The sequence below is a fragment of the Lithobates pipiens genome, unplaced genomic scaffold (assembly GCF_037356315.1).
Source record: "Lithobates pipiens isolate NorthernLeopardFrog02 unplaced genomic scaffold, aLitPip1_a1.2 Scaffold_30, whole genome shotgun sequence".
In the NCBI taxonomy this organism is placed as follows: Eukaryota; Metazoa; Chordata; class Amphibia; order Anura; family Ranidae; genus Lithobates; species Lithobates pipiens.
In genome coordinates this window covers 84,312,120-84,327,927 of record NW_027507791.1, presented here as the reverse complement: position 1 = coordinate 84,327,927, position 15,808 = coordinate 84,312,120, and the positions used below count along the sequence as shown (strand labels likewise).

The following is a 15,808-nucleotide window of genomic DNA, read 5'->3' as shown; positions in this document are numbered from 1 at the left end:
TTTGCCTCCCTTCTCCTGCCTATGTTGTATATGGCGCTATAGTATGACTGGAAGTTCTCTGCGATATCCGGTGTTGCGAACTTCATCTCCCCCTCCCTATCTCTAATCCTCGGAATATAAGTCCTATTTTTCTGTTCTTTTACTCTTCTAGCTAGCCACTTACTTGACTTATTGCCCCACAGATGTCTCTCCCTATTTATTTTATGGAAAGCTGTCCTCCTCTCTTGTTCTAGGATTTCTTCCAGCTCTCTTTTTTTTTTTTGTAATTCCTGGGATTCCTGGAGCCCTCTGGGTCTGGTAGTTTGTTCTAATTCCTCGATCTTCTTGTATAGCTGTCCCTTCGCCTTCTCCCTGTCTTTCTTTTTCCCTGCACCAATTCCAATCAAAATCCCCCTAATGACCGCCTTATGAGTCTCCCAAATAGTAGCCTTTGAACATTCTCCTGTATCATTCGTCTCGTAGAAATCGCTTAATTCCTGCAAGATTTTTAAACTTACGTCTTGTTCTAGGATGAGTGAGTCATTTAATTTCCATGCACTTCCTGTCCCCATCTGGCCCTGTATTTCTAGTTGGATTTTTACCGGGGCATGGTCGGACAGAGTGATTGGCTTAATTTCTGCTTTTTTTAAATTGGCTACCAATTGTTGTCCTACAAAAATATAGTCTAATCTTTTAAAGGTTTTATGTACTGAGGAGAAGTGGGTATAGTCCCGATCTTTCTGATGGGTAATCCTCCAACCGTCATGTAGCTGAGCGTTGGTAAATGCTTTATTTATTTTCCTGTAGCGGTGTTCTGCCCCCCGTAAACCACCCCCTGAGGAGTCCAACTTAGGATCCAAGCACCAGTTTAAATCACCAGCTAAAATTACCATACCCATTCTGAATTCTTCTAATTTACTTAATACTCTCAACAGAAACTTCTCTTGGTTACTATTAGGTGCGTACACATTAACAATCGTACATTGCATAGTTCCCAATTTGCCCTTTAAAAATAGGTATCTCCCATCTGGGTCAGTCATTCGGTCATCGATCTCAAATCTTACTGATTTTTCAAAGCCAATAGCTACTCCTCTGGAGTGCGCTGATGTGGAGTCTCCATAGAACCACATTGGGAATTGGTGCGATGATAAATTTATCCCTGAGCTGCTAGTGATATATGTTTCTTGAAGACATATAACTTTTCCCCCCATAAATTGGAGTTCTTTATTAATTTTATACCTTTTTTCCCTTGTGTTTATTCCCCTTACATTGTATGTTATCACGTTAATAGAAACCATTGGCCTCTATTATTTTATTTTATCGCTTCCCGAGCGCTGACCCAGAATGGGCTTTCCCATTCCAGCGGACCAGGAGGACGCGAAGGACAAAAAAAAAAAAAAAAAACACTCCCCCCCGCTACCTAAAACCCCATACCCCCCTCCCACCTCCCTCCCTCTCCCCCAACTCTGCAACTGCAGCCATTGGTAGGGGGTCTCTCCCCCCTTTTGTGTGTACATGAACCCGACCCTGTCTCTCAGACAGCATCTATACTCCATGTTTACCTGGGGGTTCATACCTGGTAGTACCTACCCAGTAACAACGACTCCCCCCCTCCCACCTCCCCCCCCCTTCCCACAGGACCCTTCTTACCCTCAACATTGCTGCCCCCTATATCTGTTGTCTTCCTCTCCATCATTCCCCTCTTTAGTTCTCCTTCTCTGCCATCTTAGATTTCTTTGGGGGGAGTGCGTATCTATCTCCTCCTGCCAACCAGGTAACGGAGGGGGGGTAATCTCTAGGATCTCACAAAACCCTCTTAAGTCCTCCGGAAAGCGAAGCACCGCCGAACGGCCGTCTCTTCGCCCCCACAAACACGCTGGGAAACCCCACTGATATGAGATGCCCGCCGCGTTCATAACTTCCGTAAGGGGTTTTAGGAGTCTTCTTCTCCTCAGCGTTTCTGGGGCTAAATCTGAAAATACTCGCAGTTCTGTACCCTCAAAGGGGATCCCTGACACTGCCCTTAGTTTCTCCATTATTTGCCCCTTCTCCTCTACGTAGTGAAACCTCACTATCACATCCCGTTTTGCTTCCCTGCTTACTCCTCCCCTGGCTGCGATCCTATGGACCCTATCTAATTTTATGTTTTCCGTTGGCTCCCTTTGTAATAATGGATTGAAAACCTGCTGCACTATTTTACTCAGCTCTGCGGCACCATATTTTTCAGGGATGCCTTTAATACGTACATTCTTCCTCCTACCCCTATTCTCCTGATCTTCTAGTTTATAGAGGAGGGACCTATTTGTTCTCCGTAGGTTCTGAACCTGTTCTGCTATCTCCTCTATCCTCAGCTCCTGGTTGTCCATTCTCTCTTCAATCTCCTCTACCCTCCCCAGAACTCTACCTATATCTGCGCGCACTCCCGCTATTTCTGTCTTTAGGGCTGCCTCCATTTTTGCGAACATTTCTCCCAGAATCTCTTTTATCGGGGCGGAATCCACTTGGGGGTTGGGTCGCAGGGTCTCTTCCTCGGGGATGGGTTCTCCCATTGCTCTCTCCCCCCCTTTCTCCCCTTGGCCTCTGTTCGAACTTTGAGTTGTAGTGCTTGAACTTATTTCTTTCGTCCCTCCACTTCTAGCCCCGTCTGCTTTTACGCCTTTACCTTCTTCTCCTAACTTCTGTCTACTCGGCCCTGACCTCCTTCCCCCTCCTTGTTTTGGGCTTTCCTGCCCCTCCTCCAGCGTGCTGGTATTCGCATTGTTACATGCCATACATCTCTGTATCCCTCCGGGACTGGATACCGGGGGGGCACTTTTACCTGGTTTGGTCTTCCCCCTCATTTTCCCGCCCCCTTTGCTTACACAAAAATATACAAAAAATGTCAATATAAACCTTCGATATACCCAAAGGGAAAATACGGAAATATGGGTGTAATGTTCTTTCCAGTCAACCTATTTGGGCTGACGCAATTATCTCCTGAGGGGGTCTCAGGGCGCAGATAGATAGTCTATACTAGTATATGTTGGGACTTGAGGGTCTTCTGACGTTTCTCCAATCCAGCGTATATTCACCTATCTCTTGCACTGTTTCCTCTTCTTAAACAAGTGGGTATATCATATCACTATCTCTGTGCCTCTCCCTACCAGTTGATAAGCAAACTGGTCGCGACTGACGTCCCGCTACTACCAGGGAGAGGGTTAATACCTTCTTGCTCTTCTAAGGCCAGGATTTGGGGAAGGGCACACAAAAAAAAGGGGGTGCAAGGGGGTATGTGTATCCCCATCAAAGCTTAATCATACACTTGGAGGGAGGCACACTAATCAACCGATTAGTAGGAAAGATAATCCTCTATTTCCTAAGATCCTTTCAAGTGGACTCCTCCAGCCCCAGGTTGGCCCTTTTCAAGGTCCACCTGTGCTATCCTTGCTTACACAGAAATATATGGAAATGTCAATATAAACCTTCAGTGTACCCAAAGGGAGCGTACGGAAATATGAGGGTAATGTTCTTTCCAGACAATCAAACTGGGCTGACAAAGTTATCTCCTGAAGGGGTCAAATGGCACAGGTAGGTAGTCTGTGCTCGGGTGGGTTGAGTCTTGGGGGTTAGTAGATAAGATGGTCCCGGCTGATGTCCTGCCACTTCCAGGGAGGGGTTTAGTACCCACTCACTCCTCTGAAGCAAGGTTTCCGATGGAGCAGACACAAAAGGGGGTAAGGGGGTATGAGTATCTCAGTCAAAGCTTGTCCATACACTTGGCGAGAGGCCCTCTAATCCACCGATTACTAGGAAGGATACAGACACTCAAACTCCACACTATCGCAATTCATGGGAAATCACTTCCTTGTAGTTTTCCACTGTCTTTCTCTCAACAGTCAGGCAGGGGGGGTACCTTCATTCTTGGGAGGGGGTCTGATCAGGAAATCGTATGTAGACCTTCTATGAGTGTTCACCATCCACCCATATGTTTCCAGAATGGCCTATAAAATTTCAGAGCTAGTCACATTCCTTATCTTACTTGCTTCGTGGCTGAAATACCTGGTGCACCTTACCATCTAGAGGGCCGTCATAATCTGAGTATCAGCAGTTTGTGGGGAGGCTAAGACCTTTTCCCTTCTTGTTAGTCAACCCTGCTCAGCCAATTTGCGTCATATCTCTTCAAATCACTAGCGATCGTCTCTGTGACAGTCCTTATTCAATGAGCTCTTTGTAAAGCAATCTACTCACTTCATATCAGGTTCCTGGTCATTCCCCCCCTCCCCGTCCGGTACCTTTACTCTGAGGCTCCGTCCCGTGTTGCTTCCGGCTGCCGGGTCCTTGTTTGAAACTCCCGTCTGTAGAAGATAACCGTTTGGGATCCGACCGGCTGATCCCCAGGCCTTTTCACTCCTTTTCCCGTCTACCAAGCTGTCGGGTTGCTCCTTCCCTCCGCCCTGGTCATTCGTGGGATAGGATTGCTGGGTCCCGGCTCTCTTCCGTAGTGTTTGCCTTACAGCCCTTCGGATCTTCCGCGCGTCCCAGCCTCGCTCTCAAACCCGGCGTCGGCGCTCGCCTCATACGTCGGCACTCGTCATGGGCTGCGTCTTCATGCGGGGATCCTGTGGGTCGGTCGGAGGAGGGAGGCGGACGGAGGCGATCGTCCTCACCGCGCGCCTACGTCATGGTGCTCCACCCCCCCCCCCCCCAAGGAGAAAATACATGTTGATAAGGGGAGTGTAGAGGTGGGCGGGGAGTCTACTGACATCACGACTCCACCCACTGAGCCCTGGAAAACAGACCCACCCACAAAATCTGCAGTTTTTCGTGTCTCACAGAAGACAGAGGGGAGACATTTGACAGAGGCATGTATATCCTTCTAGATAACCAATATTGCAGTAGTTTAGAAAGGATGAAAGTGGGTTTACATCCACTTTAAGAGTAATTTTAGAAATAAAGTGAGCGTATATAAAAACAAATAAAAAAAAAAAAAAAAAGTATAGCTGGATGCCAGAAGTAAGAAGGTGGCGGAGGCCATGTTGGTACACCTCTGCACTGTTTAGCGCTAAACCTTTAGGCTTTCAAAATTAAACATGCAAACAGCATATATATTATATTTATTTATTTATATATGCTAACTTTATTGTTAAAATTACTCTTAGATTCAAGACGTAGCTGGGTGTATTAAGATGTCCGCTGCTGCCTTCTGACTGCAGGTGTTCTGTCAGATTAGCAAACCTGGTAGGATCACTTTGGTTACCAAATCAGATGGGTCACCGATTCTGATGGAACACCTGCAGTCAGAAAGACAACACAGATGACTAGTTCTTTGCACCCTGCTTGCCTTTTTTGGGCACTGCTTTCTTACTTCACGTCTGCTTTGATTTCTGTTCCATTAAAATGTATGCTTGTCACCACTAGAGTCTCCAAGTTAAAGAGAGAACATTGACACATCCAAGCAGTGATAGGACAAGGCCATACAGAGCCCAGGGCGAACATGCCAGACTGCCACCCCCCAAGATGTATGAGCATTATGTGTTATCAAAAATTCACCCCTCCCCCCAAAAAGTTTGAGCACTAACCTGCATGCTTACCCCCCCCAGGAAAAAATCCTCCTCCCAGCACAAATTTTTGCCTCCCCCATCACTCCTCGCAAATCCTCTCTTCCCCATGCCCCTCATCACACATCTCCCCCTTCCCCTGAAATAAAAATAAAAAAAAATCACTCCTCCTAGCCCAAATCCTCTACTTCTCAAATTTTCCCTCCGAGTACACATCCTCTCCCTCCACTCCAAATTCCCCCTCCCAGCACAAATCCCCCCCCCCCAAAATTCCCCCCAGCACAAATACCCCCAATCATCCCTACTGGCACAAATCCCCCCCCCAACAAAAAAAAAAATTCCCCTCCTAGCCCAAATCCCCTTCACCCTCTGCCATATCACCTCTTGTAGCACAAACACCCCAAATCCCCCCTCCTAGCACAAATCCTCTTTCCCCCTCCCCCTCCCAACATAAATCCCCCCAAATCACCTTTCCCAGCACCCCTCCCCCCAAATTTCCCCTGCTAGAACATTTCTTCCCCCTGCTGCCCCACAAATTCTCCCTCCCAACTCCTTGTAGTGCCCCCCCATCTCACATGATACCACAGTGCCCAGGGCAGCCGCCCCTCCGGCCCACATTTTCCTGGCCCTGCACCAAAAGCACTGGCCTTATCATAGGGGAATCAGCAGCACCAGGTAAAAAAAATAAAACCCAATTACCAAGTCAATATCAGCTGTTGGCACAAACATTGTCACCTAATATGTAGCTGGAGTGTCAGAAAACGTCAGAAGAATCTTTAACATTGCATCCCTGCGTTCTTCATGTCCCAGAATACAATGAGACAGAAGCTTGTACATCCTAAAGACCTAACACCCAAACACAAGCAAAGTAATTTTGAGGAATGCAAAGACCTGTACATTGGGGAGACAAAACAATCTCTCCCCAAGTGAATGGACCAACATAGGAGGGCAAACTCTACAGGTCAAGACTCAACACTATTCATACACCTTAAGAAGTAACAACCACTTCCGGACCTTCATTATACTTTGGCTGTTTGAAGAGGAATATCGTTGTTATGGTAACAGCTAGCTGCCATAACCCCGGTATCCTCTTCTTCAGTGAGAGGTCCGGTTTAAGATAAAAGTGGTCTCTGCAACGGATTCACTGTGAGATTACTTTTATCGGCAGTGGGAGAGGGGCCCCCCTCTCTCCGCGCTCCGGTGCCCTCCGCCGCTTACCGGAGCCATCGGCGGAGGCGATCTTGCGGCCTGACATGGAGAAGAGAAGATGGTCCCCACCCATCCCCATATCATTGCAGTGAAGTTTTTTGCTTCCGCCCATAGCTCTTAAAGGGACATTTTTTTAATATTGCATTTTAGTGTAAATATGGGATCTGAGGTCTTTTTGACCCCAGATCTCATATTTAAGAGATCCTGTCATGCTCTTTTTCTATTACAAGGGATGTTTACATATAATAGTAATAAAAATGACTTTTTTAAACAGCGTAAAAATAAAAGGTAAAATAAATGAGATTTTTTTTTTTAAACGCTTCCTGTCCTCGGCGAGCTTGCGCGCAGAAGCAAACGCATATGTCAGCAGCGCTCGCATATGAAATCGGTGTTCAAACCACACATGTGAGGTATCGCCGCGATTGGTAGAGCGAGAGCAATAATTCTTGACCTCCTCTGTAACTTAAGGGTAAAAGTTTGTCGCCATTCTACGAGCGGGCGCAATTTTGAAGCGTGACATGTTGGGTATTAAGTTACTCGGCGTAACATTATCTTTCACACTATAAAAAAAAATTGGGCCAACTTTACCGTCGTCTTATTTTTTAATTAAAAAAAAAGTGTATTTTTTCCCAAAAAAGTGCACTTGTAAGACCGCTGAGCAAATACGGTGTGGCAGAAAGTATTGCAACGACCGCCATTTTATTATCTAGGGTGTTAACAAAAAATGTATAATGTTTGGGGTTCTAAGTAATTTTCTAGTTAAAAAAAAAAAACGGTTTTTAACTTGTAAACAACAAATCTCAGAAAGAGGCTCGGTCCTCAAGTGGTAAATTTTGTTGAGAAAAACAATCCCCTCTGGTTGATCAATGTACACTGTGAAGATTTTACCAAAATTTGTTGCAGAATCCAACCCATTTCTGCTCTGAAGAAATAGCTGTTTGTTTGACCATGTCTTTTGCATACAGATTTTGAATAGGAGGGATGGGTTCATTATAAACAGCTGATACATTTTCAGTGTGTACTGGGAAGAAAAGTGTCTGCATTCCTTTAGAACTAACCCATATCTCACCAAAAATAACTTCAATTTTTTTTTTTTTTTTTTAATGCAGAAGATGTCTAAAATCTGACTTGTATATTGCATTGAATTGTACAAAAAAAAATCACAACACTGCAGATTAAAATGAAAAGGTAAATAAACATTTAAATAACATTAAATTACAATATGGCTCGTTTCACAGTTGTATATGCTACATAAATTTATATTTGCTATACTTTTACCACAAAACTAAGGTCATCATTGAGGGAAAAGGGAACTTCTCTCAAGAAAGGAAGGTAGCCGGCAACTCCAGTAATCCAGATAGAAAGTCTTTATTGCTACATACAGGTGCGGTATAAGAACAGTATAAAAGCTGAACTTGTCTCAAGGACAGTAAAGCACAGCTTGGACAGAGAGGACAACTAGGTTGCAAGATGCATGAAAGAGGTTATTTACATGAAAAGGGAACGAACATCCCTGAACAGGCTGGGCTGGACTTTCTTCCGTGGAGCCTTGGGTCCCGTAATAAAGGTTAGGAGCTGAAACTCCCAGTTCTGGGTCATCCGATTGCTGTCATAGCCTTTGATTGGCTGTCACAGTAATTAGTCACAGAGAAGCCCGCCCCTGTGTTTTCTCTCCCTCTGAATGGAGGGGAGAGATACATTAATTTTTCTCTCTGCAAGGAGAGAGAGAGAGATGCAAACAACAACTAAGTGTAAAAAAAAATAAAAGAAAAATGAAAAAATAAATAAAACCTATATCAATGTTTGCTCTAGCTCAGTGCCGGGGTTAATGTTTGGGTCAAGTAAGGGTAAAAGGTCAAGGTCGGGGTCAAATGTCATGGTCAGGATATTTTTGGCAGCATTTTTTTAAGGTAGGAGAAGAAAAAATAAAAAGCGAAATTCGCACTATTGTTTCTGGGCTGTACTATGGGTACAAACAACAACATACACATATGTGGTATCGCTGCGATTGTCGGGAGCAGGAAAATTTATTTTACCTTAGGTGGTAGGTTATTGTAGTAGCAAAAAATATACAGCTAAATTCTTTGGTTTTTATTATTTTTTTACTATTTTGGTTTTCGTTTGATAAAAAAAATAAAAATAAATCAGGCGATATCCATTACCATTCACCACCAAATGAAAGCCCAATTTGTCCTGAAAAAAACCAAGATATAATCCACCTGAATGGACAATGACAACACAAGTTGCAAAATTGTGCTTAGGCAATAACATTTGTTTTATCTTTAGATGGGAAGGGGTTAAACACCATTTGTCTTCCACACATATGGTGTTTTAAAATCTCTATCTTTGTCGATTGACGACTATTCACATCTATATTTTCCCTTATTCTGGTAGTGTTTTATATACTGAGCATTTAAGCTTAGCAGTATTGGAGGGACCCATATGAAAGGCTATTTTTTGTTCCAGCCTTGAATTCAACTTAAAGTGATTGTAAGGGAGAAGGTTTTTTTTATCCTAATGCATTCTATGGATTAAGATGAAAAGCCTTCTGTCTGCGGCAGCCCCCCAATACTTAGCTGAACCCCCTCTAGATCCAGCAATGTTGTAGGAATATCTTGGCTGCCTGGGACTCCCCTCCTCATTGGCTGATACAGCAGCATGGCGCCTATGACTCCCACTGCTGTCAAAGACAGTCAGTCAATGAGAAGAGAACGGGTGTGGGGCCACAGCTCCATGTCTGAATGGACACAGGGAGCTGTCACTTGGCTCGGGTGCCCCCATAGCAACCTGCTTGCTGTGGGGACACTCAACAGGAGGGAGGGGCCAAGAGCACAGAAGAGGAACACAAGAAGAGGAGGATCTGGGCTGCTTCAAGAAAATCAGCTATAGCAGCCGCTAGCAATATTCGCAAGAAAATCCGTCGGGCTGGTTGTACCCTGCTGAACCGCCGGGATTCGAATCGTGTATGGCCAGCATAAGTGGGGTCAGTATTGCCCAGTGTCTTTTGCTGAACTACTAAACCCCTCCCACTCTCAGATCAGAACACAAATGCTAATCATTCTGAAATTCAAGATAAGCACTAGGAGGGCTCTTTGAAATAACACAGGAAGCATGCAGCAGATGAGGACAGATTTGAATTGTTGAGCTTTTGCTGAAAAGTTTCTGTATAACATTAGCAACTATAATGATAAATTGAAAATATTAGGCAGCAACAACGAAAAGGAATACCAGAATCGTGTTCACGTAATCCAATTACCCAAGCCGATACCAAACCACAAGGTTGAAAAAATAACGTAAAGAAAAATAAATGCACCCTTTTATTTATCAACATTTACATTCACTCTCTACAACTTCTACCCATCAACCATGATAAGTAATGCCGCGTACACACGATCGGACTATCCGGCAGACTTGTGTGGGCTCCGGCTGACTTTTTTTCCCCCCAAAAGTACGGTGGACTTAGAAGTTCCGTGCTCCGTGCTCGGATAAGGGTCTGATATGGACTTTGGGGGGGGGACCCCCACGCCGTTCTTTCGGCGTAGGGCTTTCCCTTCAAGTCCATACCAGGTGACGGAGCCAGCGAGGTGTCAATCTCGCCAATGGAGGCGGCGAAACTGACTTCCTGCGCTAGTCCCGTCTACCTGGAATGAACGGACTCTTCTCCGTGTGAGCAAGTCCATTCATTTCAAAAGTCCGGCGGACTAGCACACAGACGACCGGATTGTGAGTCAAAACTTCTAAGTCCGCCGGACTTTTGGGGAAAAAAAAGTCAGCCGGAGCCCACACACGGGCGGATTGTCCAGCGGACTCTGGTCCGCTGGACCAAGTCTGCTGGATAGTCCGATTGTGTGTACGTGACATAACTGTCACCCGATTGTGATTTTCTTAATTACAATGAACTCCCTTCTTTTTGAGATTGGTATTGGCTTTGGCAGTGGCCAATGACAGTCCTCATCCAAACAATGTTTCCCATCTTTTGCAAGGTGTGGGGGCAAAGTGCCTCCCCCTCAGTGCAGGTGCGGCATGGAAACTCTCGCTCGCTCGTCCCCACCCCCTTTCCTGACCAGCCTGTGTGCTCAGATAAGGGTCTTATATGGACTTTGGGGGGGACCCCCACGCCGTTTTTTCAGCGTAGGGCTTCCCCTTTAAGTCCATACCAGGTGGCGGGGCCAGCGAGGTGTTAATCTCGCCCATGGAGGCGGCAACAATGAATGGACTTTTCTCCGTGTGTGGGCAAGTCCGTTCATTTCAAAAGTCTGGCGGACTCCCGCCATAGTCCGGCGGTTTGTCCGCTGGTAAAGTCCGGTCGTGTGTGGGCAGGTCCGCTCATTGAAAAGTCCGGCAGACCTCAGTTGCAATGTCTGGCTAGTGTTCTGCCGGACTAGGTCCACCGTACTAAGTCCGCCGCATAGTCCGATCGTGTGTACGCGGCATAAGAGTCCAACTTTACCAGTGGTTCATGCAGGATATTACAGAGAACATGAACAAATTCAGTACTCACCAGGTTCTTCTGTAGAAGCTACGAGAAGGAAGTCACTCCAAGGTCCACATCCAGCAGAATTAGCCATGCATACACGCACGGTTAGGTCTTTCTGGGGATCCCAGACCGTCAAGTTGGCTTGGTTTCCCTGTACAAATTCTTCTCCCTGGTAATAAAGAAAGTAGTATTAAAACATTGTATAGGTACAAACCAGAGGTGAAAGTAGTACATGCAGGTCCATGAAAACAAAATAGGAATTTTAGAAAGGACATTGAGAAACACTCTGGAAAAAAAGTGAATGGACACAAAGATTACATGCTTCAGAGCAATGGAGTAGTAACATTAACATTGTAAGAAAGGGTTCAACTCCCTAAAGTTTGACATGTTCTAATAACAAAGAAAAATCAAAACTGCTATGAGACACCTTCCATTAAGAAAACAATGTCCAATTTCCCCCCTAAAAGGCAAGCAGGCAGGTGTTTCGAGAACGCTATATCATTGCTCTTCTACAAGGATGTCTAACCCTGAAGAAGAGATAGCATTCTCGAAATTCATTGGGTATCTACATTTTGAGAACTATCTCAAGTTTTGATCCACATTTGGTGGGAATTTTGTATATCCGACATAAACTATGAATTGCCTTTGTATATATGCTTAATGTTTTTATCTTGAATGTTTTTTGTCAATAATAAAGCTTTTGTTACTTTTATAATACATGACACCATTTTGAGTGCTATATTTTTGCACATATCCCTGTTGCATGTCCCACTCATGAGGGTTCCTTTTCACAAATTGCTGCAAAAAAAAAAATCCTCTTCCAGCTCCCTACACCAGATTGCAGATAGAATCACAGGTGCATGTGTACAGCAGCAGCTGGTCAGCCTATAAAAAAAATGATGACTGTCTGACAGCCGTTGCCACGGTTCGCATGTAGCTGCACACCATGGGGTTACCTGTGGTTTGGGACACTTGTCCTGCTATGCGAATGCACTTCAGATTCCAGCCACAAGAACCTGCTGATTCTGGAATCCGGAGTAAGTGGCGAAATGGCCGTGTGAAGGAGTTCTAAGGCCTCATGCACACGAGACGCAGTTAAACGCGTGTTCAGATGCAGTTGGACAGTTTTTTCAACTGCCCCTGAACTCATTCAATGTTATCCTATGTGTCCATGCACACAGTCTCGTTTTTTTCCGTTTTTATGCAGTTGCGTTTAATCTTGTTTTTCCAGAAGCAAAAAAATGCGTTCAGAAGCAAAAATTTCCACGTTTCAGACGCAAAACGCGGCAAAACGCCGCTACCGCGTTTAGCCGCGTTTGCGTTTATATGCGTTTTTAAAGGTGACCTTTTTTTTTACATTAAAAATCTCAAAAATGATTGCAAATGATGAAAAACCATTAGAAAAATATTTTAAACAATTGCAATTGCAAGTGGACAATCCACAACTTGTGGCAAGTGACATGGCAGGTGGCAAGTGATGTGGCAAGTGGACAATCCACAACTTGTGGCAAGTGACGTGGCAGGTGAAGTGTCAAGTGACGTGGAAAGTGGACAATCCACAACTTGTGGCAGGTGACGTGGCAAGTGACCTGGCAGGTGACGTGGCAAGTGGAAAATAAACAACTTGTGGCAGGTGACTGGCATGTGACGTGGCAAGTGGACAATCCATAACTTGTGGCAGGTGACGTGTCAAGTGACGTGGCAAGTGGACAATCCACTTGTGGCAGGGGACGTGGCAAGTGACGTGACAAGTGGACAATCCACTTGTGGCAGGGGATGTGGCAAGTGACGTGGCGAGTGGACAATCCACAACTTGTGTCAGGTGACGTGGCAAGTGGACAATCCACAACTTGTGGCAGGTGATGTGGCAAGTGATGTGGCAAGTGGACAATCCACTTGTGGCAGGTGACGTGGCAGGGGACGTGGCAAGGGACGTGGCAAGTGGACAATCCACATCTTGTGGCAGGTGACGTGGCAGGTGATGTGGAAAGTGGTGTGGCAAGTGGACAATCCACAACTTGTGGCAGGTGATGTGGCTGGTGACGTGGCAAGTGGACAATCCACAACTTGTGGCAGGTGACATGGAAAGTGGACAATCCACATCTTGTGGCAAGTGACGTGGCAGGTGATGTGGCAAGTGACGTGGCAAGTGGACAATCCACAACTTGTGGCAGGTGACGTGGCAGGTGATGTGGCAAGTGATGTGGCAGGTGATGTGACAAGTGGACAATCCACATCTTGTGGCAAGTGACGTGGCAGCTGACGTGGCAAGTGACGTGGCAAGTGGACAATCCAAAACTTGTGGCAGGTGACGTGGCAAGTGACGTGGCAGGTGACGTGGCAAGTGACGTGGCAAGTGACGTGGCAAGTGGACAATCCACATCTCGTGGCAAGTGACGTGGCAGGTGATGTGGCAAGTGATGTGGCAAGTGGACAATCCCCAACTTGTGGCAAGTGACGTGGCAAGTGACGTGGCAAGTGGACAATCCAAAACTTGTGGCAGGTGACGTGGCAGGTGATGTGGCAAGTGATGTGGCAGGTGATGTGACAAGTGGACAATCCACATCTTGTGGCAAGTGACGTGGCAAGTGACGTGACAAGTGGACAATCCAAAACTTGTGGCAGGTGACGTGGCAAGTGACGTGGCAGGTGACGTGGCCAGTGACGTGGCAAGTGGACAATCCACATCTCGTGGCAAGTGATGTGGCAGGTGATGTGGCAAGTGACGTGGCAAGTGGACAATCCACAACTTGTGGCAGGTGACGTGGCAAGTGACGTGGCAGGTGACATGGCAAGTGGACAATCCACAGCTTGTGGCAAGTGACATGGCAGGTGGCAAGTGATGTGGCAAGTGGACAATCCACAACTTGTGACAGGTGACGTGGCAGGTGATGTGGCAAGTGGACAATCCCCAATGATATCACATACAAGCATCTGGAATGGATGCACAATGATGAGCTCAGGTTGGGGGCATTTTTTGAAAGCAGCGGGCCTGTGTACAAGATCACAAAGTCAAGCCCCTGCAGCTGAGAAAAAGTGTGGCATGGAGCGCCACACCAAAATTTGGGTGTGATTTTCATTGCGCTGAATACTGTCTGTGGCTTAAAGGGACACAGAATGCAGGGGTTCGGTAGTGAACGCAAAGGTTCAGGAATAAGAGACGCAAAGTTCAGGGCTCAGCTGTAAGTGATAAGAGTTCAGAGGTTGGCAGTAGGTGATGCAGAGGTTGGTATTAGTAGATGATGCAGAGCTGAGGAGTCAGTAGCAAGTCACACATACACACACATAATTGTTTCTATTGTGTATATATATTTCAACAAAGTTCCCAGAAGCTCAACAGTAATTCCACAAACTGTCACCTGATTGTGGTTTTAGAAGTGGCCAATCACAGTCCTGCTTTCTCCTGGAAACAGGGACCACCCCCCTAGCAGAACTGCACCCAGTCTCTTCCCCATCACATAAGAGCTGACGATTGTATCTAGGGCAAAGTGAGAGAACCAAAAATATTTCCCATCTTTTACAATGTGTGGGGGCATTGTACCTCCCCTTCAGTGCAGATGTGGTGTGGGGAAATCTGAGACTGGGATGCATTAGTGCGGCAGAAGCTGCGTCTGACACTTCCTTAGGCTGCTCTGCTCATGGGGAAGGAGTCGCGTTACGGCAAAAGTGGCTTTGCGTGCTGCTTGTGGCACCCATGCCAGGGGTTGCCTACCCCTGTACTAAAGAAACAATGAAAGCTGATTTTTAATTAAATGGCTCTCCTGCATAAAGATTATCCAAACCCAAGAACACATATTTAATATATTGCAGTTTGCAGTCTTTAGGCTAGGTTCACATGTACAGTATGCGTTTTGCTTGCGGTGGCCTCATTTATGTCAAATGAATGGACTGCTGTACCTGCAGGAAATGCATGGAAAAAGTCCCTGTACCTTTTCCACAACTGCATGGAAACTGCATGGTGCTATGAGTTTCAGTGCATGGGACAATGAATTGAGGTTTCCATGGCATAGGGGTGCCATTAAGATTTACTGGCACTCCCACGTGTTTGCTTAACAGCAGTATGTTTTTGGTGAGGGAACACATGCAATTTACACTCAGCTGTGCACCCACATCGATGTAAACCTACAGTCATGGCCAAAAATATATCTGTCAGATAATGCATTACTTTACCCAGAAAATTGTTACAATTACAAATGTTTAGGCATTCTCATGCTTATTTCTTTTGTTTGTATTGGTATGAGACAAAAAAGCAAAGAAACAAAAAGCCAAATCTGTCACATTCCACGCAAAACTCCAAAAATGGACTGGACAAAATTATTGGCACCTTCTTAAAACTGTAAGAAATAATGCATTCAAGTTCGTGATGCTCCTGTAATTTGTAATTACACCTACAATATAGAAATCACACTGGCAACCAGTTAAAATGCTGAGAAATTTACTCAGCCTTTCTGTTGTGTGTCTCTGTGTGCCACATGTAGCATGGAGAAGAGAAAGAGCAGCAAAGAATTGTCTGATGATTTGAGAACACAAATTGTGGAAAAGCATGGCAAACTCAAGGTTACATGTCCATCTCCAGAGATTTTAATGTTTCTGTGTCCACTGTCCG

General features: G+C 45.5%; 1 protein-coding gene across 1 annotated transcript in view; it reads right to left on the bottom strand.

Moving 5' to 3' along the window:
- TYRO3 (TYRO3 protein tyrosine kinase) overlaps window positions 1-15,808 on the bottom strand; it is a 312,942-nt gene that overhangs the window by 81,600 nt on the left and 215,534 nt on the right. Inside the window, exon 9 of the mRNA XM_077464521.1 lies at window positions 11,227-11,371. Within this exon, the coding sequence (XP_077320647.1) occupies window positions 11,227-11,371 (145 nt within the window). The remainder of the gene's footprint in view (window positions 1-11,226; window positions 11,372-15,808) is intronic.